The following is a 24,376-nucleotide window of genomic DNA, read 5'->3' on the forward strand; positions in this document are numbered from 1 at the left end:
ATGCTAATGTACCATGTCATTTCTCTGTATATGTTACCGACACAGATGACCGTGCAAAATATTCATTCAGTCATTGAATAGTAAGGATGTCCATCCATATATAGCGATATTTATTTATGAATAAACCATTAGGGGATTATCATTTCCTACGACATACATGGATAACAACGGCTGCTATTACAGGGCAAAAATTACATATTTCTTTCTTTCTGGCGGTCACATGTTTTGGTCGAATAATTTAAGCAAGATTAACAGAGAGTCCCGAAGGATCATTTGGATGAAATTAATTTTAAAATTAGACACGACGATTTTTAAAATGAATCTATATATACATGGGGATATGACCAGTTTCCCTTGCGGCTATGTTATCGGAAGTAATTTTGGAGTCATCCGATGGAAATTTCTGATAAATCATTTAAAGTCCGTCTAGCGGATAAGGAGGAGATATTTTTTAAAGATGGGCGGCCCGGTGGTCTAGTGGTAATACGCTTGACTGTCAGTCCAGAGGTCCGGGTTCGAATTCCGGTACTGGCACTTGAAATTTTTTAGAGCTCTTTAGTGTTTCCCAAAGACCAGTGCAGGTTCTTTCGCATACAGGAAAGACACCGTCGCGTGTATCTGTGCTTTATACCGAACACATTAAAGAGTGTGTGTGTGTGTGTTCGGGTTTAACGTCTTTTTCAACAATTTTTTAGTCATATAAACGACAGTGTCTACTTGTAGCAGTGAGCACAATGCCCAACTTTATTGTGCTGCCTCACTGGAATATCATGCCGTAGACACGTGGCATGCCACCCAGTCACATTATACTGACACCGGGCTGACCAGTCCTAGCACTGTTCCCTTAATGCTGAGCGCCAAGCGAGGAAGCTGCTAGTACCATTTTTTACGTCTTTGGTATGACGCGGCCGGGGATCGAAGCCACGACCTTCCGCACTCGAAGCGGACGCTCTACCACTAGGCTACCGAGGCGGTTAAACACATTAAAGAACCAGACTGTCTAGGCTAAAGTAGCCGAGCAGGCTTTATCTAATGCCCCCCCTCTCTCTCTCTCTCTCTCTCTCTCTCTCTCTCTCTCTCTCTCTCTCTCTCTCTCTCTCTCTCTCTGGGTTTTCTCTCGCTCTGTCCCTTTGGTCAGATCAATCTGTGTCTGTTCTTGCAGAGGATGAATTTGGTCCCCTGAGTGGCTGCCTTGAGCAACACTGGTGTACTTGCGCATACAAAGATGGCATAGTGGCTAAAGGAGGGCCCTTGACTTTCAGTGTCGTTTCTGGATGGAAATGAACTTATAAATGTAATCATTGCACTTAAACTTACGATCAAACAAGACTTTATTCGTAAAAATAAAAACAAGTAGAACCTACAGTTTAATTTTTCAACAAATATGACAGCAAATAAAATTTTCATATGTAGATATTGCTAGTTCGGTTGTTTCATACAAAACAAGCATTTAATATAGTATTTTTCCATACCGGTATTTTGTGAAAATGATTTTCATTTTTAAATGTAAGGTGGTTCTTTTTTATAAATACAAAGTCTTAAAGCGACCTTCGCACTCCATTTTAAAATAAAAAAATGAACTTCTCTCATGTAGAAGTAACAATTTGTACAATGCGTGCTCAACACTTGCGTCTTTAAAGACCATATACATGTATATATCATACAAAGCAATACTAGACAAAAGGCAGGATGATCCGTCTGATAGGCCTGTTTGTTTTCCTACAATTTCTTGCGTATGGTTTCACTCTTTTGCCAGTTGTCAATGTCAGATGTTCACTTGTGCATCACACACTGAGTAAAACGTCTCAAACCATCCGTGAACGAATATTAGTTATCCTCATGTGGAACATTGTAATCGTTATGTGTACTGGTATTACTGTGAATACGATGTCTTCTTTTCCGCGAATGCCTTCTTTCGTATTTATCTAAATCCGTGTCGTTACCATTTACTGCCGCCGTTTTAGGTTCTCTGTCTGTCTCTGATTCTTGTGTATTGTTTTCTTCCTCATGCCTTCGCTTGTGACTTCTGTGCTTTTTACTCTTCTTTTTACGCTTATATTCTGTTACAGTTTCTTCGTTTACGGATTTAATAACTTCTACCGTTGAAGGTTTTAACGGAGGTAGATATCGCGTACCTTCTATCCTTTTGTCGGATGCGGTTCTACTTGTTGATCGTCCAATGCTTGGTAAGACAGGATTAGCTCTAATTCCACCATGTTCTTCAATATAACGTGTTGGTTCAACTTTGTTTTGCGGTATATTTGAAGACTTGAACTTTTCATTCATAGGACTGCTTGAAGTATAGAAGGATTTCCGGGTTGTTCCAGAGATTTCAGACTCTTTGTCTTCATGCATCTGTTGAAAAACAAATCGACTGAAGGATTACGAATTCATCCATTTGAGGGAATTTCTCAAAGTTTCTATTTACCAAGGACCAGGCCCCGATTTCACGAAAATTCTTTAAATTGTTAATTGACTTAAGTACGTTTTACTTAAGAAATACAATAAAACTGAGCAACACTTTTAACTTTGAATCATTTGATCTAGAAAATTGATTCAGCTACAGTAACTATGATATAATGTCATGTTAAACATGCATGATTTCAAATGAATATTTTATTAGACGAATGGTGAATGTCTCTTTATATAAACGTCCGAATACTTACAATCAGCAGATTTTAAAAATAGCTTAAACGTCTGTAAATCGTATAAAACTTTTAGGTTAAATATAAACTAAAATTGTAAAAATATATGAGCCGCGTCATGATAAAACCAACATAGTGACTTTGCATCCGCGCAGCCTGGTCAGGATCCATGCTGTTCGTTTTCAAAGCCTATTGCAATTAGAGAAACTGTTAGCGAACAGCATGGATCCTGAACAGACTGCGCAAAGACTGGTCGCAAAGCCACTATGCTGGTTTTCTCATGGCGCGGCTCATATCTTACTAAAGATGATTGTTTTCTCTTTCCATCCGGATTTCGTGTTTTCCGCTTACAAAAGTAACATAGTGGAACTAAAATTATCACTAGCAAACAAAGCAAGCCGACTGTTATACCGATGATAACACCAAGAGCAAAACCTGCAAAAAGATGTAAAATATTAATAATAAAACTTGAATTTCGTATTGTCCTTCATACATGTACATTTAGACACCACTTGACGAACATTGTTTTCAAATGTCTGGTCTGTGGCAAAAGTGCGATATATCCTCATTCGCTACAAGCTATTACAGAAGGTATCTCTATAAGCGTAACAGAAATTACATTGTCAGACCAAAAGAAGGCTTTCTACACTTAAAATGAGAAAGATATGTAAATTTAAATTCAGAAGAATCTGAAAAAGCTTATTAAAAACAAAATACGGTATATGTATGTTTAAGCACTCATGCAGTTTGTAAAAAAAGGCACCATATTAACTAAACCCAACGAAGACTGAACTGATATTCATTCTATCAGACAAGACGGAATGTTTGAAGTTAACATTCAATAACAATGTGAACAAATCTTAAAGAAATAATGCTGAGTACAAGGACACATTGTTTATTCCTAATGTAAGAACAATGGCCAGTATTCATTTACTGTGAAGTGTTAAGGTTATAATTAATGTTTATAAGGCGGAAATTGTGGTTAAATGCAGTGAACCTATCAAAACCTGCATCTCCACTTTATATCTACATGCAGATGTTGCCGCGGCTGGTAAATAACATATTATGTATTTCTCTTTTCAAAATGCTCACACATATTTGTATAATAAATCACGATGATAAAACGTTGCTTAATGTAGTTGTTCATAGCATCGGTGATAAATAAATTATCTTTAATTATCGATCCAATATTCAAAAATAAGTGCACCACACTATTCAATACATTTATAGTATAATTATAGTAAACATTCCAATAGACGGATTCCGGTATTTTCTATAACTACTTAATTTATTTGTTGAGTTTCAATTAAGTTTATATCTTCAAACCGTCACAATGAAAGATCTTATGGCATCTTTTCAGCTTTTGATGTTAAAGGAAGACCAAAGATACCCCTCCGAGCATTATTTCGGGCAAGAATGGACACCTAGGTAGATCCATCGACCTTCAGTAAGCTAGTTGGATGGTTTCTTCATTCCAAAGAAATTGTACATTACATGCGAAGTTTCGAACCCGCAGCGGCGAGGATCAAATAATATATTAAAATTCAGTAGAAATAACCTTTGACTTTTTCAACTTGGTTTTCTGTCAATTTAAACCGTGATCATGTTAATCAGTCAAATATTTCGACGTGTTGTTGTAGGTTACGGTAGATTACTAGAAGTACTAAAACAGAGACGAAAGAAATGAAAAACGTATAATAACTTTGAAGAAAATTACGGAAAATACCGGAATCCGTGTGTTAAATAGAAACAGATTTTCAACAGTTTTTGAAACAGATATCTTTTTGCCATTGTATTGAAGCACTTAATCCTCTACTTTTGTTACCTCCTGTTGGTGTCGAGGATCTAAGACTCTCTGTGGTGTGTGGGACTGGTTTTATAGGTACCATATTTGTAGTTGGTGTACTTGACGGACTGGGGCTATTGTCTGTATCATCCGCGCCATACACTTTGCAACTTATTGTTAGAGTGCTGAGGTTCATTGCTGAAATAAATATTTATACAGTGAAATCTATATTAAGAAGCTTGTCAAGAGAGCAATTAATTTGTCTTCTTATTAGAGGTGAGTCCTTAACACAATTTTGAGGTTACAACAAAAAATCAAAAGAAGTCATTTTTTAAATTGTATGAATAAACGGCGACAAAACATAGCTTGATAAAGACGAGATAACGTTTGCTGATTTGTTAACAACTACTTGTCTACCTTTGTATACAGTTTGATTTTTTATCAATATGTCTACATCTACTGACTAAACACGCTTGAGAAACAGATATTTACATATACAAATACAGATAGAGAAAGATAAGATAAAATATCTTAACATCAAGCCCGTTCTTCTCTCTTTCACATAGGTAATTTATAGATAATCGAATTCATGAAAGTGTTCTGAATGAGCAACTGGTACCAATAAAAAGACTTAGAATGACTGCGTCTATCCAACAATTCTTTCAATTCAGACAACATAGAGTAGTCATTGACGTCATACCATGTTCTCATTCTCTATTGATCATGATCATTCGTTCAATAAATTCATGAATTTGATTTTTTCACCTGTTAAAGGTTATATTTTCACAGATAGTTGCTTACTAATGATGATCAATTATTATGTTATATTATTTATGACATCAGAGGTAGGTAAGCATGTGGCACAATACAGGAGACAAAATCCATTTCTGAACATCATATTGTCTTTAAATAGAGAATATATTTTGATTTAGTGCAAGTCGGGAGTGTTATCAAGGGTACTTCAACATTATATCATAAAACAACGTGTGAGGAAGTTGTTGATAAAATGAAATTAAATTTGCAATGATTTATTACCTTCAAAACCAACCCAAACATAGGCACCACTATCATTGGAAGTGTTGTTAAAGGTTACCCATAATTCTTCAGCCATTATTGTGGAAGTTACATTAAATATCGTAGCATTTGTCTCATCATAAACATGTAAGCTATCAGAATCGGCAATACTGAGTGTCTGTCCATATAGCCTTAAGTCTACAGTGTACACTTTGATATTAGATGATGCTTGAACATGGCATATACATCTATCTATATCAGCTGAAATGTTTCTGTAAGGATATTCAGGACTGTGCAAATAAAATGCCGAACCATTGCCTAATACACTGTATTTATTATCGGAACAAAGACTTCCAATTCTGGACTCTGAAATTAAAGAAAAAAATAAATACATCAGCTTTAGTCTTATCAGCATATCATACGAATGAATAAGAAGTATATGTAATATACTGTTTTTAAAGGTAGACACTTTTAAAGAACTGTTGCATTTGTTATCATACATTATTTTTTATAACACTAAAGCTATAAAATAATTGTTTTCCTATTTATAGATATTTTGTTAAAATAATAACCTGTATAATCATTTCTCATTAATACTTAAGGAAACAGAAAAATATGATGGATGCTAAACCACGTTGATGAGTAGTTTGTTTATTTAGAAAGAATGCAAGAGTATGTGTACTAAAAATGCGCTTGATGTACGTTTGAATAATAAATTTGCTAAAGTCTTTCTATATTACATCTGAACATTATTTCCATCTTCGGTTTAAAACTGAAAGACGGTTAATGCTTGAAAGCATAAATATTCAGTCACGAGATTCTAAATTTGAGGTAAAAAGTCTTAAACAAACCTTCAATGCAGGAAAATTCCATGAACTGATAGTTGGTAAACTTCATGTACTCTACTGTATTATTGCCACAATCTGATTGAGCCCAGACAGTCTCTGCAGACTTGAAGCATTCGGGATAACCCGAGCAGAGCGTGTGAAACTTGTACTTATCAGGGATGAAAGATCTGAAATTTTATAATCATCATCATGAATAACAACAACATAATTGAGCCGTGCCATGAGAAAACCAACATAGTGGGTTTGCGACCAGCATGGATCCAGACCAGCCTGCGCATCCGCGCAGTCTGGTCAGGATCCATGCTGTTCGCTTTTAAAGCTTACTGCAATTAAAGAAACCATTAGCGAACAGCATGGATCCTTACCAGACTGCGTGGATGCGCAGGCTGGTCTTGATCCATGCTGGTCGCAAACCCACTATGTTGGTTTTCTCATGGCACGGCTCATATTACGTAATCTCAGTTAAAAAACAATGCATTGTTTTTCGTCAAATACACTAAAATAAATATTCCAACGCAATGCGTTTTACTTTTGGTATCACCTCTCAAATTAAATTCGCTTGATTGAAATTCCTTCAGATTAAAGAGTACTTTTATGACTTCAAAACTGCACTGACGACTTAACTAAGTTAAGTAACGAGAATAAAATTCTTGACATGTTAATCCGTATACATTATCTTAAAACGTAAAATTTAAACAAAACATTTTTTTTTTCAGCTTTTATGTAAATACTGGCAAAATATCAAAGATAAAAGGTGTTCCGGGAAACACGGAGCACCCCAAACATATCCATAGACCCATGTATCGCAAAGTACTTTGTAGGCCCACAACAAAAAGAAGCTGTAACGAAAAAAATATTGTAGACGGGTTGCTTAAAAATCCAACAACAAGTACATTATAAATATATTCAAAATACAGATAAATGTGTGGGGTCGGGGGGGGGGGGGGGTAAGGGAAATAGTAAATAAAAGGTTCGGATCTTGGGGAAGGTGGAGCAAGAATGAATATTCAACAGGGAAAACCACGTTCCTTAAACGCAGTATTCCTACAAAACATGTAAACATTGCATTTTAATTTATTTAGTGTTTATTACCATTAAATTGTAGAAATACAAAAACAATTGAGGGAATGCTAAGAGAAATAATAAGCTCTAAAATAGACTAGCATCAGTCGTTAGAGTCATTAAATGTAAAGCATCTGGCCATAAAATCAATCCTCTTTCTGAAAAAAATTACAATATCTCTTGCCTCTGTCTCTAACAGATGAGCCTATCTAGAGAGAAAATGCTTCTCTGAGAAAATATCAGTGTCGGTACGAAGAAATTAATATTATTACAGATTATTTGACCTCAACAGACTTTGTAAGTCTAGCTCCAAAAGTAAAATGTAAATATGTTAATATACGATAGAAAAAATATAAAATAGTATTTATTTATGTGTTAAACAAAATAGTGTTTGTTTTTTTCTCACATTTGCTCCTATGTCACAGGTTCTTGACCTCATTATTTTTGGTGATCGATATAAAACTTCAAATGGTTTTTGCATCATTTGTTTTCCAATATAAATGTCACAATGATAAATGTTGTGTCAACCTTGATTTTCTTGAAAAAATATGTTACAATAGCTCCAATATGTTTTCCTCCTTTCCGCCTCTAAGAAGTCGATAGCCAGTTATCTTTTATATAGCGCAAGCTGACCTGCTGTTTCGCGTATTACATGTCCTGTTTCTAATCGATTTTTAAGGTTCATTAAACTCTTAAACAGTACAAATGTACTAGATCTCCGGCAGTAGCGGACAAAAAGTCCCATCGTGATATCATAGGGGATCAAACTTTCTCGAACTGCAATTCACAACCAAAGTTAATTCTGTAAAGCAAGTGTTTGGTACGGGTACCTGATTGTGCAAAACCGATTTGGTCTTTAACCCTTACCCTGCTAAATTTCTAAAATGGACTGGTTTATCTTTCAATTTGGACAGTACCATTTACTGTTAAAAAGGGTGCTTACCAAAAGATACTGACTGAACGGCGAACAGTGCAGACCACGATCAGGCTGATTCTTGATCTGCGCTGGTCGCAAAGGCAGAATCACTTGCCGTCAGCAGGCTAAGGGTTAATGGGGTCGGAATCCAGAGTCCATCAGGTATAAGATGAAAAAGAAATCCCCGAAGAAAGGAACTTCAAAATAATTTGAGTAAGATAATAACATAGTTAATAACTGGAAACAGCCAGAAGCTATGTAACAAACATTTGTAAATTATCTATGTCATTGACTGTTTGACGATGACAGCATCATATTTAGATTTTGCCAACACGATGGATAACATTTTATGAAAACAGATAAGATTTGCAATATGAACATAGAAAAATCTAATATACAAATTTAATTCTGAAAGTAAATGAAAATAAAACCTCAACATTCAATCTACGGTCACACCCACCCACCCATTGCTCTTATATCACTTCAGTATGTCAGTCTAAAAAAAGTCGCATGCTTAGGAGTCAGTAAAAACTTTTCAAATGTTAGTGTCAAATTTACAAGCAAGAGAAAATTTACGGATTGAAGTGGATATTTGTACTTTAAAATAATGATAATTGCTAGAATTGAGTTTCAGTTATTGAGTGAAATTTAGTTGAGTAGCCTTGATCTTGAAAGTGTGACGTAGTGACTTGCAGATGCGAATAAATGCCTTCGTTGAGCTAGCTTAAAGCGGAGCTGTCATTTTGAAAGGGGCATCAGAAAAAATGAGACAGAGAAAAAAAGCGGTACGAATGGCACATGTATTTGAGCTTATTTTCCGATTTTACAGTGTTACTGAAGTAAGAAACCGTGTAGCAGTTGGGCTATTATTTGCAGGGAACCTTCTGCAGCGATTTAAAAATTGACAAATTTAGCTTTTTTCGACATCAGATTTCGCGGACGGGACAGCACAAAATTCAGGGTTTGTAAACTGAAAACTAGATGTTATACATGTATTGCTGATGGTTTGTAATGATAAACATATAGTCATGTTAATACTAAAATGTTTTTATTTCAGATAAGTGGTTACAGTAGGCGCCTGTAGTCCGAGGAGTTCTGAAAGCTGTTAAAATTAATGTAAATTTGCTTTGAACTATTTCTGCTAAAAGAAAGGAAAAATCAAGTGTAAAAAACAATAAAGACTGTTACTAACGAACACTCTGCTCAAACTAACTTACAGTAACGGCAACAACTGATATAAACAAATTAAAGCAACTTATCATAAAAACTTTCTTTGTTTACTTACTTCATGTAATCAAAGACTTGGATACAGTCAGTAGTGCTGTTTGGAGAGCAACATGTGTCGTTTCTGGGTTCGTCATCAGGAACATTATCCGGGCAGCCTAATGACTTTCTCTTAGCACCGACTTTAACCGCTTGTACACCAATGACCGTGCCAGGACGATGGGTACATGACGGCTGGAACTGTTTCAGTGTACCATAACACGTCGAACTCTTTTCATCTGTAGCCTCTTTGATCTCAGGTAACTGGCTTGGGTGGCCTACAAATAAAGTAGTCTTAAAGCGATTTGCTTACATTTTGTGTATTTATTTATTTACTTATTTGCCTACAAATCACCAAGAAGTGAATTAAATTAAAATGTATGAACTAATTAACAAACCATATACTTATATCGATTTTTACAAATATCTGTACCGGATTTCACTTCTTTTGTTTGCAAAGCTAGATCTGATTTTTATATAAAAATGGAGTATGATTTTACGATGTTCAAATTGTTTACACAAATTATACACAAGAACTTCAAAAAAAAAAGAAAAAAAGTACCATTTGAAGTTAAATGTCTTATTTGGTCAGTGAAAGTGATTAAAATGATATTGTCACTGATATTCTTATAATACTTGACGTTTTGTCTAAAACCGTTCAGCTTACAACGTATGTAAAGTACTTAGGTGTGTGCGAAGTTGCGATTAACTGCATGGATAGGTTTTAGAAATATGAATATGTTATGTGTTGGTCATTTTCAAAGTGAAAAAGGGAAATAATTATGTCAAACAAAGTCAGGGTTATGGGACCTGATATGTGATCTTAATCTAATACCTTGCCATTTGTTCAGAGATGTTCAAAAACTTCTTTTTGTGAAATTTTCTAAGTTAAACATTAAAAAAAAAAATGTCAAAATAACCGGCACAGTTAGCGTCTAAAATAACCTTTTGATCTCAAATGTTTGTGTGAAATTTCAATCATAATTATGCATGAGTAAGTTTTGGAAATATTGAAAGGAATGTCAGTTTTGGAAAACTTTTTCAAATGAAAATTGCAAACAAATTTCAAAGTTATGGGATCTGGTATGTGGACTTGTCTTATGATCATACAAATATACGTATTTAAGTTTCAACTTGATATCTGTACTGGTTCACTATAAGAGACGGGGCGAGAATAAGAAACAAAAAGAAGTTCCTTTATCGGACAAAAGTACGCTATGTAAGACATTAAGGCTTACAATTAATAGTAATGTCTCAGTGACAACCGTTCAAACAAACATTTTGTACCATCAGAATCTACCTGATTTTTAAGTCGGTAGTGAAAATGCTACAAATAAAAAAAAACAACAACATCAGCTTTAATTATAGTTTATTAATTTTGTAAAGTGACCTGTGTAGCTCAAGTCAGTGGACCATGACAAATACGCACTTACAAAAGTAAAAGTCTTTAAATGACTTCATCTCAATTATATCTGTCAGTTAAAGTCGAAAAATAACGTTTCTTTAACAGTTGGATGGATGTAAACAATTCGGCTACTATTCGTCCGAATCTTAATAGAAAAACACACATGGAAAACACAATAAGTGTTTAGTCTGTCAATTTGATATTGCGAGCGAAATATGTTTTAAAGGTATTTAAGTGCAATAGTCTATACCAAAATTTGTGTAATCCATTTAATTTTCAAAAATATTTTTTTTCTTCTTATTTCTACAAAAAAATCTTAAATTATGCAATTAATGTAAAAGTGAAGTAAAAAGGCACTAATTAAAAAAAAGACAACAAACAGGAAACTGAAAATCGATTTCTAAGAAAAAGACCTGTTTCTTTAACACCGACCTTTCGAAATTGTATCGTACAAAAGCGAAACCAGACAAATAACTTCAGAATGGTACAGGCTTTTTACATATATTTTGAATTACTTTGATGCAAAGAAAATATATTTGCTTGAAATTAAGAAATCAAATAACTGTTTATAACTTTCTTGTTTATACAGGTAACATCGGAGCCAAGTTAAGACGTTACTTCTTAGTTTCTTTACATATTTGTGTGATTAATAACGAATTACACCTGTGCAATCTCAATACCAAAATAAATGAATTTATGTTTAGTATGTAATGCATAGATTATTACATTCGTATAATTTCAATTCAAAATCAAATGAACCCTTTGATTACAAGAACAATAGACAGAGGCTCGTAAAATACAATTTTATTCAGCTCGTTCAAGTTATGAACTGAAACAATTCACACATTCATTTAACCTTTATCTTGCTAAATTTCTATAATGAACTTGTCCATCTTCCATTTTGGACAGTACCATTAACTGTTAAAAGGGGTGCTTACCAAAACGATACTGACTGAATAGCGAACAGTGCAGATCATGATCAGACTGCATTGATATGCAGGCTGATCATGTTCTACACTGGTCGCAAAGGCAGAATCAATCGTGTCCAGCATGGTAAGGGTTATTATCGGACATTGCCTTGTTAATCTTCTAAAAACATAATCTACAACAATATATGTATATTAGACAACAATAACAATATATTCTATATATATATATATATATATATATATATATATATATATAGAATTTCCGTCTTTTTGGCGATTATAAAGTAACAAACAACGCAGAGTACCTCAAAATTAACAAAGGTCCATTCAACGAACCAACAATCTTTTAAAATGTGACGAACAAAATTCAACAGACGTGACAGGCAGTAGAAGTGCATCCATAATTCTTTTGTGCAACAATCGAAGGTAAAGAAAATATGTTACTTACCATGTAGAACTGGATAGGTCCACAAAAACGCAATTACCGGCAACCATAGGGTAAGTGAACATTTCATTTTCCTTGCTTAATTTATGCTACATCGTGAAAATTTATGTCGTTGTCGTTAGCGTGTGTTTTACAAATTACATTGAGGTCATAAAATTGCAAGTGTTAGACGTTGCGTTTTAATACTGCATGTAGTATATACGATTTGAAATTCATTTATGTAGGTTTTTTATTAATTAATTAATATATCAATGAGTACAAATGAGTTCTTTAAAATAACGAATGGTAATCAATCCAATGTTTAGAAAAAAATGTAAGTATACATTATGTACGTACAACACATTGCCATTGTCTATCATTCATTTTATGTGTATCATCCGTCAAAATGAATCGCGTAGCTTCATGATAATTAGTTTGAAAGTCATTTGTTTACGTCTATATACACAAGAAAAAATAAACTCAGCTCAGAACATATATTTTACTTCAGTTTGAATGACATATTTATGGTGGACCCATAAACATATAACATTACAGTAAATTCATTATTTATCATATCGGCAAAGGTGTTTAAATTTTACTTAGATTTTATTTGTATACATATTGAATGGATTATAAAGAATTTATGTTCGCGTCAATACAACCATTGTGGTTATATTCGGAAGTGCTTTTCAGCAAATACTTCCTCTTTGAAATTGATTGGCCCACTCAGATTCTTTCAACCTTAAATACATAATCTATATACATGTAATTGTATTATACAAATCGATTACAAAATGTAATAACATGCGCGTTAAAGATATTTTATTGGGACTGAACAGTGGCTATCTATTTCTACTTTTAAATTTTACATAACCTCACGATCTTTTTGCTTTGTGGGTATTTATGACATGGAATCAAAGAATTTTTTCTATGGTGTATAATTCCAGTCGAACGTTTCAAAAACACGTGCACGTATAAAAGTATTCATACATTCGTATACATAATATACGTGCGCATGCTAATATGTCGGTAAACGCATATATGTACGTGCATGCGTATGTATTGAAGCCCTTGTATTTACACGGGCATTTGTAAAATTTCAATTCGCCGTATATATTTTACTACGTGCCCGAGAAAACGAAAGAGCACGCTTATATATGTATGCATGCGTAAAATAAACGTGCACATATATACATCTACTCGTACACGCGTAAATTATAAGGTTTACCATACATGGACCTGCACATACATATACGCGTGCATTGGTCAACTACACATTTTCAAGTATAGTGTTTCTGAATCAAATGATTTTATAATTCCAAGTGTTCCTATACACACATTAACTCGTCCGTATACGCGTGTACCTACAGTACTAGATTAGCAACAGTCGTAAGAGTCCTTTAAAATAAACATCCCTGTCATAAAATCCTCCTAAATAGCACTTTCTGAAAACATTTACAATATCTCTTATCTCTGACTCTAACGTTGAAACGAGCCTAGAAAGAATAGGGTTTTCTGAGAAAATATTAGTGTCAGTATGAAGAAAGAATAAACTTTATTTAATTACAGATTACTTTATCTCAACAGACTTTGTAAGTCTATACCGGTACCTACTGCTGGTTCTGCAGAAGTAACTGAAAATAATATCTCCATTAGACTAGTACTGCTCGACCGGACCTTCTAACTAGGACAGAACTTTAATGCATCGTAAATCACTGAATGTAAACTGAGGTATAGTTGAACAGTTTGTTTTCGTACCCAAATACTAATATTTGCTAGTCGCAGAATTGAAAGTTTCTGTTTGTGCAATATAATAGTGCAGTTCCTATGTCAAGTGCTTAAGAGAAACCTTGCGAGAAATCATATTTTCCAGACTCCTTCGCGAACAGTAATTCTAACACTTTTAAGATTGTCTTTTATATAAACAAAGAAGGATTTTACCATGTATTGTCTTGTCGATTAGAACACGATTCGCAAAATGACCTGTTTTTGGCTATTCCGATTTACTCCCTCGTATTAAAAACCGCATTTTATTCCAGATTAGTATCCCTTCCTGGTGTAATTCGAACGTGTAAGAATGGAAATAAACTTTAGTTTTGCGTGCTTTGTTTGCAAATAAAACACTTTCTATCGTTCGTCTGAACGCAAGACAGTGTTTTATTTGCCAACAAAGCACGCAAAACTAAAATCTATTTCCCAAGTTTAACATGCACATGAGAACCTTTATGTATATCACTATGACGAGAAGTAAGGTTTAGCGACAAAATGAGTTATTGGTAAAATGTTTTCTTTTTACCACTTAAATTTATTTGCATTGTCGAATCCAACTCATTATTTCCTTGAGTCGCAAGTTGAACAATTTAGCATATACTTCAGAACGCAGATCTTTTGGTATTGTATCCATTAAGGGCTCGTGTAAACTTGCAAGATCCCAAAGGCTTTTAAAGGGCGAGGGTTGTTCAGAAAGCATCTGCAATCTCTCCACTAATGAAGACTGAAACACGCACATTGTTTTGAGTATCTTATCATAGAAAGGAATAATGGTCTTATAAAAGTACGTCGGTGGCATATTGTATCTTTCCTGATAGTAGAAAAAGGCACGTTCGTGGTCAATTAACCATATTTTGCCTTTGGAAGACATTATACTGTTATGTAAACTACGTGTTCCACTAAATTGATCGGTTCTATGTATCTGGATTAACCTGAAAAAGTAAAACAATTTATATTAACCTGTTTTGTTCTTTTTACAAAATTTCATTTACGGTCAAATACTGTAACGATGAATTAGTGTAATAACATGGATACGAACGTTCTTTGTTTTGGCCAAAACAGCCTTTTCTGTGGAGTGTAAATTTATAGGTGTCGGCATTTGAACATAACTTCACCGGAATTCTACTGATTCGTTTGAATTACGTACGTTTCATGGTTGCAGACAACCACGACCCACGAAAATTAGTTCGACATAAAAAGTTTTGATTTCACAGTAACTGTTTTGGTGCCATGAAATTACCTCTTTCTGTTTTTATGTAGCTAACGTAACAATGTTTTTGATGAAACGCCACTAACAAAGAAAAAACGGTGTTATTTAAATTACCTATCATAATGGCCAATCAAATTGTCGAAAATAATTATGGTTCCCCATTGAATAAGCTCAGCTGTCAGTGTGGAATTTCTCTTGAGAGAAATTGAGGTATGGATCGTTCTGTTTGTGACTGGTTCTTCTTTTAGGAAGGCGTTTCGAATTGTTTGTGGCATCATTGTCTTATGCCTGAAAAGCGGTGTTTCAAAATCGTTATTTTTTTAAACACATGAAACACAAAACAAACACCGAATGCATTTTGACTGGTTACGATCCATCTTTAAGCAAAGATAAGGACAGAAATACTAGTAATATTGCATCCCGAGACTTATTTGGAAGTTGTTTAGTTCTAACTATATGTAATCCCAAAGGAGAACGAAGTCACTGTTCTAAGAATTTGTTTACAAAATCTTAAGAAAATCCTTCGGAAGTATAGAATGCAAACGACTAAAGTAATAGGAGACCATCTTTGACTGATTCTCTTCGTTAGAGGAAATGAAATTTACAGCCCCTTATGTGCCATCTAGCACCAGCTTAAGTGGACGTCTATCATAAATGACTTAAACTGACTAAAAGTGCGTAAAAATGACCTGAGACATAAAGTAACTTGCATAAAGCAGCTTTAAAATATTCTTTGCTTACTAAAATTGGATATGAGTTGATTTTGACCATTCTCTGATGTGGGAAATATCTCGTTTCAGAAAAGTTTTCCAGTGTTAATATATTAAATATATAGCACCATTCTCAGCTAGACATATGTAATTATATCACCTTCATAGCATCATTGTGAGCAAAGCCTATGTAAGAATTTTGAGCAAACATGTTTTGACCTTACTACAGCTATTTACTATTACTGTCATAGGTGCTATGAAAGTTTTTTTAAAGTACATGCATAGTTCATTTTAAATAAAAGTTATGTAATCCACCCATTGTAAGAGTCTTCATTGTAATGTATTATTCTCATATGATTGTTCCTGTTAAAAGCATGCTTACAATAAAATGACGTCACGTTAACGGGCGATGACGTCAATGTTTTTGTTGCAACCAAGAAAGAACGCCACTACATTTAATTTTCTGTTTTAGATAAAGGACAAATTAGAATAGTAGACATATAGCAAAATCGTGTTTTACTTAAATTAATACACTCAAAACGGAAATACGTCGCCATAACAACTCACTCAGCCTACGCCCTCGTGAAATATTTTCACGGATATATTACCTCTTTTTCGTGTATTAGATAACGTTCAAACACGACTTTTCCATGCATTATTTCTTAATGAAAAGGCAAGACTGCACCCAATATCAGCAAATACATAAGAACTTATCTGCCATCTTCTCCTTATTTTCTAGTTCAAATTAAAGTAGTATTAACCATGCAAGTTTCTGACCTGCAGTCTCTTTGCCAAGCCACCAACGCAACGGTCTCGTTTCCTTGCCAAGAAAGGGCACTTATGTTTACCCTTTTCCAACGTTCAGAGTAGGGGTCAGTTGAAGCAAGAATCACCTCTGGTACGTTGTCCAAGCGCAGAAGACGGGATAAGTAGTACGCCAGTGCTTCGGCTGTGTTATAAAAACATGTTCTATTCAAGCATTTACTTTTCATGTTATAGTAGTCGCAACTTGACCGCGCGATGGTTGACCTTAGGCTGATTATTCATATAGATTATTTCATCATAGAAATCAAGGATGCTTAGGTTAGCCGTGTATATTTATATGGAATTAGTTTGTATACAGTGCAGTATCAAAGTATATATACTTACATTTGATCAGTTAAACCTTCAAATACACTAATTTATATTTACACTAATTTATATTTCATTTTTCTCGTGTAGCTCGTGTTTTACGTACACTCCTTTTCAATAATAGGTTGTGCCTCATTATGTATTATAATGCAAAGGTCAACCTTCGGGGTCAAGTTCCGTCCACTATAACATAGTATATCAACTGCATATCTTACAAACATGTACAGTCTAATATCAGTTTGAAATTAATTGTCAAACTCTATACTAATACAAGTGCTAATTTTGATTTATTGATAAAACCCTTTTCATTGTATATAATTACGCGTTTACATTATCAAACATAGCGAAAAGTGGCTGAAATCGAGGTTTTGACTTTAAACACGTCCATGTGTTTCATTGCCAAACGGGCTTTGTTTCTTGATTTCACACCGTGTATTACCATAAACCGACCGCCACTTCCTCTTATACTTTGCACACATAATTGTTCCATCTTCTAGAATGACTTTTCCGCCTTTAGAATTTCCGCACAGTGTTACAGTACCCGGTGTAAGAGATGTCACAACTTTGCTTCTAAGCCTCTCCACAAGTTTCAAGCTGTCATTAAGTGTCAATCCTTGAACAAAACATAATGAATATGTCTTTAATCGAACAGCAATACTCCTTATCATTTTACCATATGAGCCGTGCAATGAGAAAACCAACATATTGGGTTTGCGACCAGCATGGATCCAGACCAGCCTGCGCATCCGCGCTGTCTGGTCAGGATCCATGATGTTCGCTTTTAAAGTCTACTGCGATTAGAGAAACCGTTAGCGAACAGCATGGATCCTGACCAGACTGCGCAGGCTGGTCTGGATCCATGCTGGTCGCAAAGCCACTATGTTGGTTTTCTCATGGCGCGGCTCATATACATATTGTAAAATAGCAGTGCGTTTTTTTTTTATCTTTCTCTGAATGATATGGCTTGACACGTATACATAATTATGTCGACAAGGCGCGTTTTATGTTGAAAGAGGAAACTGATCAATGATAAATTAGCCTATCTGAAGTTAAGGATTTTGTTTATTTTCTTAAACTGTCTGATTAGGTTCATGTTGGAATGTGTGGGAATTTACGTACAAATTGTGAGATTAACTGAAAATTATATCATATAAGGTTATAACGCTTCAATGTGCCATTCGTATCATTACCACCTACAAACTATGTCATACTGGGCTCAAGTTTCTTTGAAGTACTTTAATTGGTAAATTAATTATAGCCTCATCTAAATCAGATAGGCAAAATCGAAAGGGGGGCTTTTGAAAGTAAAAAACCTAATTGAACTAGAGTTGTCACAGTAGTGACGAATTTTACCCCCACAATATGGCCTTGTCACAGAACTAAGCCAATTTCAAGGCTGAACTTGCTTGACCTTTGACCTACTGACCTGAAAATCAATATAGGTCATCTGCTGGTCATGATCAACCTCTCTATGAAGTTTCATAATCCTCGGCCCAAGCGTTCTCAAGTTATTGTCCGGAAAAGGTTTAAATACTCCGGGTCACTCTGACCTTTGACCTTTGGAACTCAAAATCAATAGGACCCATCTGCTGGTCATGACCAACCTCCCTATAAATTTTCATGATCCTAGGCCCAAGCGTTCTCAAGTTATCATCCGGAAACTGCTTAACTGTTTCGTGTCATGGTGACCTTGACCTAATAACTTCAAAGTCGACCTTGACCTGTATTTTATCATGTTACACCTGCGTACAAAAAGTTATGATCCTAGACCCAAGCGTTCTCAAGTTATCATCCGGACACCGTTTAACTGTTTCAAGTCACTGTGACCTTGACCTTTGACCTACTAATCTCAAAGTCAATCTTGATCTGTATTTCATGATGTTACACCTGTATACCAAAATTTATGATCCTAACCCTAAGCGTTCTCAAGATTTCATCCGGAAACTGTTTTACTGTTCAGGGTCACTGTGACTTTGACCTTTGACCAATTGATCCCAAAGTCGAACTTGACCTGTATTTTATCATGTTACACCTGTGTACAAAAAATCATGATCCTCGACCCAAGCGTTCTCAAGTTATCATCCGGAAACCAATTAACTGTTTAGAGTCACTGTGACCTTGACCTTTGACCTACTGACCCCAAAGTCGAACTTGACCTGTATTTTCTGATGTTATACCTGTGTACCAAAAATTATTTAAATCGGTCAAGCCTTTCATGAGTTATCATCCGGAAACCATGAAAACCAACGGACTGACAGACAGACAGACCGTACTAACGACAAGCTCACTCCTATTTTCCCCCCAAACGTCGTTTTGTGGGGGTATAATAACAGTATATGTCGATATCGCGACAAGAAAGCATTTTACTATACGCCCGAAGGGACATATTATGTTATACCCCCAGTGTCCGTCTGTCGGTCCGTCCGTCCGTTAGCAATTTCGTGTCCGCGCTGTAACTCTTGAACCCCTTGAAGGATTTCAAAGAAACTTGACACAAATGTTTACCACAACAAGACGACGTGCAGCGCGCATGTTTTGTATGTCTCGCTTCAAGGTAAATGTTAAAGTTAGGGATCAAAGGTCATATCAGTTTGTTTCGTGTCCGCTCTGTTACTCTTGAACTGCTTGAAGGATTCCAAAGAAACTTGGCACAAATGTTCACCACACCGAGACGACGTGCAAGGCGCATTTTACGGATGACTCACTTCAAGGTCAAGGTCAAACTTAGGGGTCAGAGGTCATATATGACTTTGCTTTGTGCATATTACTCTGCATTGCGGCGCTCTTGTTTTTATTAGGCAGATCCCTTTTTTTGTTCACTTACAATATATTTTTTTAATTACTTCCCTTTTATGTTAATATACACAACATATTGTTGCACGGTAATGTATAAAACCAGTACATGCCTTTACTAATAACATAATATACGTAACATATTGCTGCAAATTAATATTTAAAACCAGTTCATACCTTTATTAATATCAAAATATACACAACATATTGTTGCACGTCCATGTTTAAAAACAGTTCATACCTTTACAAATAACATAATGTTTAAAACAAATGCATACATTTACTAATAACATAATACACGCAACATATTGTTGCAATTTAATGTTTGAAACCAGTTCATACCTTTACTAATAACATTATATACATAACATATTGCATAATATAAAAACGGACACAAAGAATGTTGAAAATTGGAACACCGTTTTAGAATGGTCATAGCCTGTATACAGGAAACTGATTGTTAAAATATGTTGATGACATGCCAGCCTAACACTTACCCTATTTTCTACTAGGTAGTGTATAGTATAAAATAATTTACCCGCTAAGATAAGCTGTAAAATTAGTGACAAAATACAGGCCTGTATGAGGTAAAACATATAAATAGAGTCAACTTGAGGTATCAGTACACTCATGTTCTCAATAACTTGTCTGAAGTCAGGGGAGACAGCAGGGGAGACAGCGCTTAATGTTTTAAGGGTGCGACTAGGCAAGTGACAAGAAAAGAAAAAAATCTGCTCCCTGTAGGCGAAAATCATCACAGAGTCTCACATTTGTGTTTTTATTACATCATCAAGTAGCAAGGCGTAGCAGCAAACCGTCGAGGGGTCTGCTACCAACCAAACAAGCACGGTGCATTACAAATTTTGCATCGTTTATATATTCTCTTGAGGTGATTTGTTAACATATTTTACAAATGCTTAGCATAAAGTTTATTTGTCCGTAGTTTATAATTTACAACCCCATAGTATATAAGATATGTAAGACCAAGTGAAAGAATTTTTTTAGGTTTGTGTTGTATTTCACTCAGACGATCTGTGGTAAGATTTTGTGAAAGCCTTCCGTAGCTTGTGATAGCGGTAACACTGTTGTAAAACGTTTCTGACATATGAGCCGTGCCATGAGAAAACCAACATAGTGGGTTTGCGACCAGCATGGATCCAGACCAGCCTGCGCATCCGCGCAGTCTGGTCAAGATCCATGCTGTTCGCTAACAGTTTCTCTAATTGCAATAGGCTTTGAAAGCGAACAGCATGGATCCTGACCAGTCTGCGCGGATGCGCAGGCTGGTCTGGATCCATACTGGTCGCAAATCCACTATGTTGGTTGTCTCATGGCACGGCTCATACGAAAATTTATATGACAAAATCCTCCAAATCTAGCACACACACTCGTGCAAACCGAATAAGATGTGATTTATATACACATATAATTATGATATGTTGCTCTAGGGACATTCCACCCTTGAACGCAAAATTGACAATAATTATTAAAAGTTGAAGCTTCTTTAATCCGGTATAATTTCTTCTTAAGGACTAATCAAAAGTCCAAAATGACGACACAATGTATTGGCTTAGGAAACCTGTAATTACATGTATTTTGGATATACATATTTGATAATTTCTGAAAAATATAGGTTGTTCATATTATAGGCATAGGAAATAGAGATCAATATGATTGCATCTTTACTAATGCTACCTGTTCTGTATTACAATAGTGCTTTGATACAAGCAAAACTGTGTTATCTGCGCTATAAAATATTTACTGTTTTTTTACTGGTATTTGTAATAGAAAGAGCATTGAAACTCGAGGGTAAACGATTTGTACGAGGGGGCGTAGCCCCCGAGTATAAATCGTTTACCCGAGGGTTTTAATGTTCTTTCTGTTTTGTATCATAGCCATCCATATATGGTAGTTGTAGGCGTTCCACATTGCCATATACAGCAGTTCAGTGAGTACTTAAAATCCTTGCTTTACAAATGTGTAAAGCCAAGGTAAAATAAATCCAATGCTAGAGCAGAAAATCAATAAAATACACTTCGCTGTCTACTGTTTCAGACACGCTGGCATACTTTCCTATCCAACAGTGTGGTAACTAGCATGCGGGTATTAAATACCTGCACACTTTTAGTTACCGCACCCTGTACTCAGTGAATACAAATTACCTGCACCAAATTTGTTCAGAAAAAACACCGAGCTATGATACAACATTTTATAATCGGCTTGTTAAAAGTTATTTTTTTACCCTAAGTCATGTAAGTGAGCTGACAGAATCATATGAAGCAGGTTTAAAAAGGTAAATCAAACACATATGAATAACTCCTAAATGCTTTTGTTGTGCAAAAATGGTATGATATTGTGTCTTAAACCGTTTTCCATTTCCACTCAATTGTTTAATTGCAAGGGAAGTACACTAATAGATATCTCTGCTTAAAAGTACTGGCCTTAGGCAAGAGTTGTCATTCTTTGCGGATCACAGCTTTATATTAAATATTAAAATTTCCGTTATTGATATAAACACAATTTTAATACATTTCGTATTTGTAAAATCATATTTTTTGTTATTTCAAGGACTTAAAAATCAAGTTCTAGACTTTATTTAATGTATTTCTATCGTTGAAAATATTAGGGTCTATCTCAACATATTAAGATATATCCAAATTTCATTAAAATCTAAAAGAATGTCAAAACGGGTCGTATGAAGTTTAGTTCATAACAGGATTAAACAAATCAGCAGTGAGTGGGAAACAGTTAGTCCGCAATGGGTTTCTATCTGTTTTATTGCCAAATTAACAGATATATTACATGTAACCAACAGAAACAGCAACGCTTCCCATACTTGATCACAGGTCCACAATGGCTTCCCATACTTGATCACAGGTCCACAATGGCTTCCCATACTTGATCACAGGTCCACACTGTGGATTTATTTCTTTGTTAAATGTACTGTTTTCATTTTGCAAATCAGTACAATGTGAGGAAAAATTAAAATAAAAATCTATATGAAGATGTTTTAAGCATAAAACGTATCTTAACAAAACAATATCAATCTCGGTATGATAACATCTGTTCATGACAAGTAATGAATTCAAAGCTTTTGTAGTTTCACTCATTAAAATCCCTTTTTTTTTTAAAACAGTTTTTATCTCATGACATTTAAATGAGTAAAAGATATAACGATGTGCTGGAGTACTTCTTTATATCTACATTTTATCTAATAATAAACTAACTAAATAATGGTTTTCATTTCAAAAATACCTACAATTTAAAGAAAGATGAGAATATGTATGACATGTGTACAAACTAAATTAAGAATAGACAGATGCAACAATTTGATACATGTTTGTTTAAATCAAGAACTTTAGGTGAAAAAGATTCAAATTTCTACCATTCTAGATAGCGATTTACCTTTTGGTACAAATGTTTCGGCTAGGTCTGACCAAAATATTCCATTCTTTGTCAGACTTGAATCATTTAGTCCGATGTCTCCTTTAACATTTCCAATTTTACTGCGTTTACTTGTTTGAATCACACTATAGTTAACAACAGATCTATTTTCATTTCTGTTTGTTCTAACGTTTCTATAGAAGTCCAGTACCGAGAAAAGAACGATTATAAAAAATATAGGTTGAAGAATCCGAGATCTATTCATATTTGTTAATTTATCTATCTTATGCTTGTAACTGTAAATTCAACTATAAAATCGAAAACATGATTAACTAAAAAAAATTGCCGAAGGGAACGCGTCAGCTTCTTGTTAACTAACTAACTTTGTTTTTTTTAAATTGAGACTTTCCATTGTTTGTCACCCATGATAAAAGAATGCTCCTAGCAAATAAAAGTGTAATAAGAACGAAGGAAATTATAGTCTGATTGAACGAATGATATAAACCTGTTACATTAAGATCAATCGACTAAAACATACACCAGCTTAGAACTTAAATGACGCGACGGAAAGTTATATGAGCCGTGCCATGGGAAAACCAACATAGTGGGTGTGCGACCAGCATGGATCCAGACCAGCCTGCGCATCCGCGCAGTCTGGTCAGGCTCCATGCTGTTCGCTTTTAAAGCCTATTGGAATTGGAGAAACTGTTAGCGAACAGCATGGATCCTGACCAGACTGCGCGGATGCGCAGGCTGGTCTGGATCCATGCTGGTCGCACACCCACTATATTGGTTTTCCCATGGCACGGCTCATATTCTAATGACTTTTATCATGCCTTTATATGTAAACATTGCCCTTCTTTGTTGAGGTGTTTTATTACAATTTTTACATAAAACATTTTTAGGGAAATTATTTTTTGCATTAAATTTGGGGTTTAGTCGAAGTCTGGTCAGGATCCATGCTGTTCGCTTTCAAATCCTATTGCAATTAGAGAAACCGTTAGCGGACAGCATGAATCCTGACCAGACTGGATCCATACTGGTTGCAAAACCACTATGTTTCTAACGGCGCGGCTCAAATGTTGT

At 35.0% G+C, this 24,376-nt stretch overlaps 2 protein-coding genes across 2 annotated transcripts; both read right to left on the reverse strand.

Moving 5' to 3' along the window:
• Window positions 1-1,313: 1,313 nt before the first annotated feature.
• Window positions 1,314-12,637, reverse strand: LOC123551374 (uncharacterized). Its single transcript, XM_045340259.2, has 7 exons — window positions 12,317-12,637; window positions 9,557-9,812; window positions 6,297-6,460; window positions 5,467-5,811; window positions 4,471-4,629; window positions 2,947-3,080; window positions 1,314-2,355 (listed from the first exon to the last, which is right to left on the reverse strand). Exons 1-7 carry the CDS (start codon window positions 12,381-12,383, stop codon window positions 1,828-1,830), a joined length of 1,653 nt encoding a protein of 550 aa, XP_045196194.2. The 5' UTR covers window positions 12,384-12,637; the 3' UTR covers window positions 1,314-1,827.
• Window positions 12,638-12,777: 140 nt separating this feature from the next.
• LOC123551373 (four-jointed box protein 1-like) lies at window positions 12,778-23,653 on the reverse strand. Its single transcript, XM_045340257.2, has 5 exons — window positions 23,312-23,653; window positions 17,553-17,726; window positions 16,760-16,931; window positions 15,387-15,560; window positions 12,778-14,994 (listed from the first exon to the last, which is right to left on the reverse strand). Exons 1-5 carry the CDS (start codon window positions 23,553-23,555, stop codon window positions 14,598-14,600), a joined length of 1,161 nt encoding a protein of 386 aa, XP_045196192.2. The 5' UTR covers window positions 23,556-23,653; the 3' UTR covers window positions 12,778-14,597.
• Between the last annotated feature and the right edge of the window lie 723 nt (window positions 23,654-24,376).

Source organism: Mercenaria mercenaria, chromosome 4 (assembly GCF_021730395.1).
Source record: "Mercenaria mercenaria strain notata chromosome 4, MADL_Memer_1, whole genome shotgun sequence".
Lineage (NCBI taxonomy): Eukaryota > Metazoa > Mollusca > Bivalvia > Venerida > Veneridae > Mercenaria > Mercenaria mercenaria.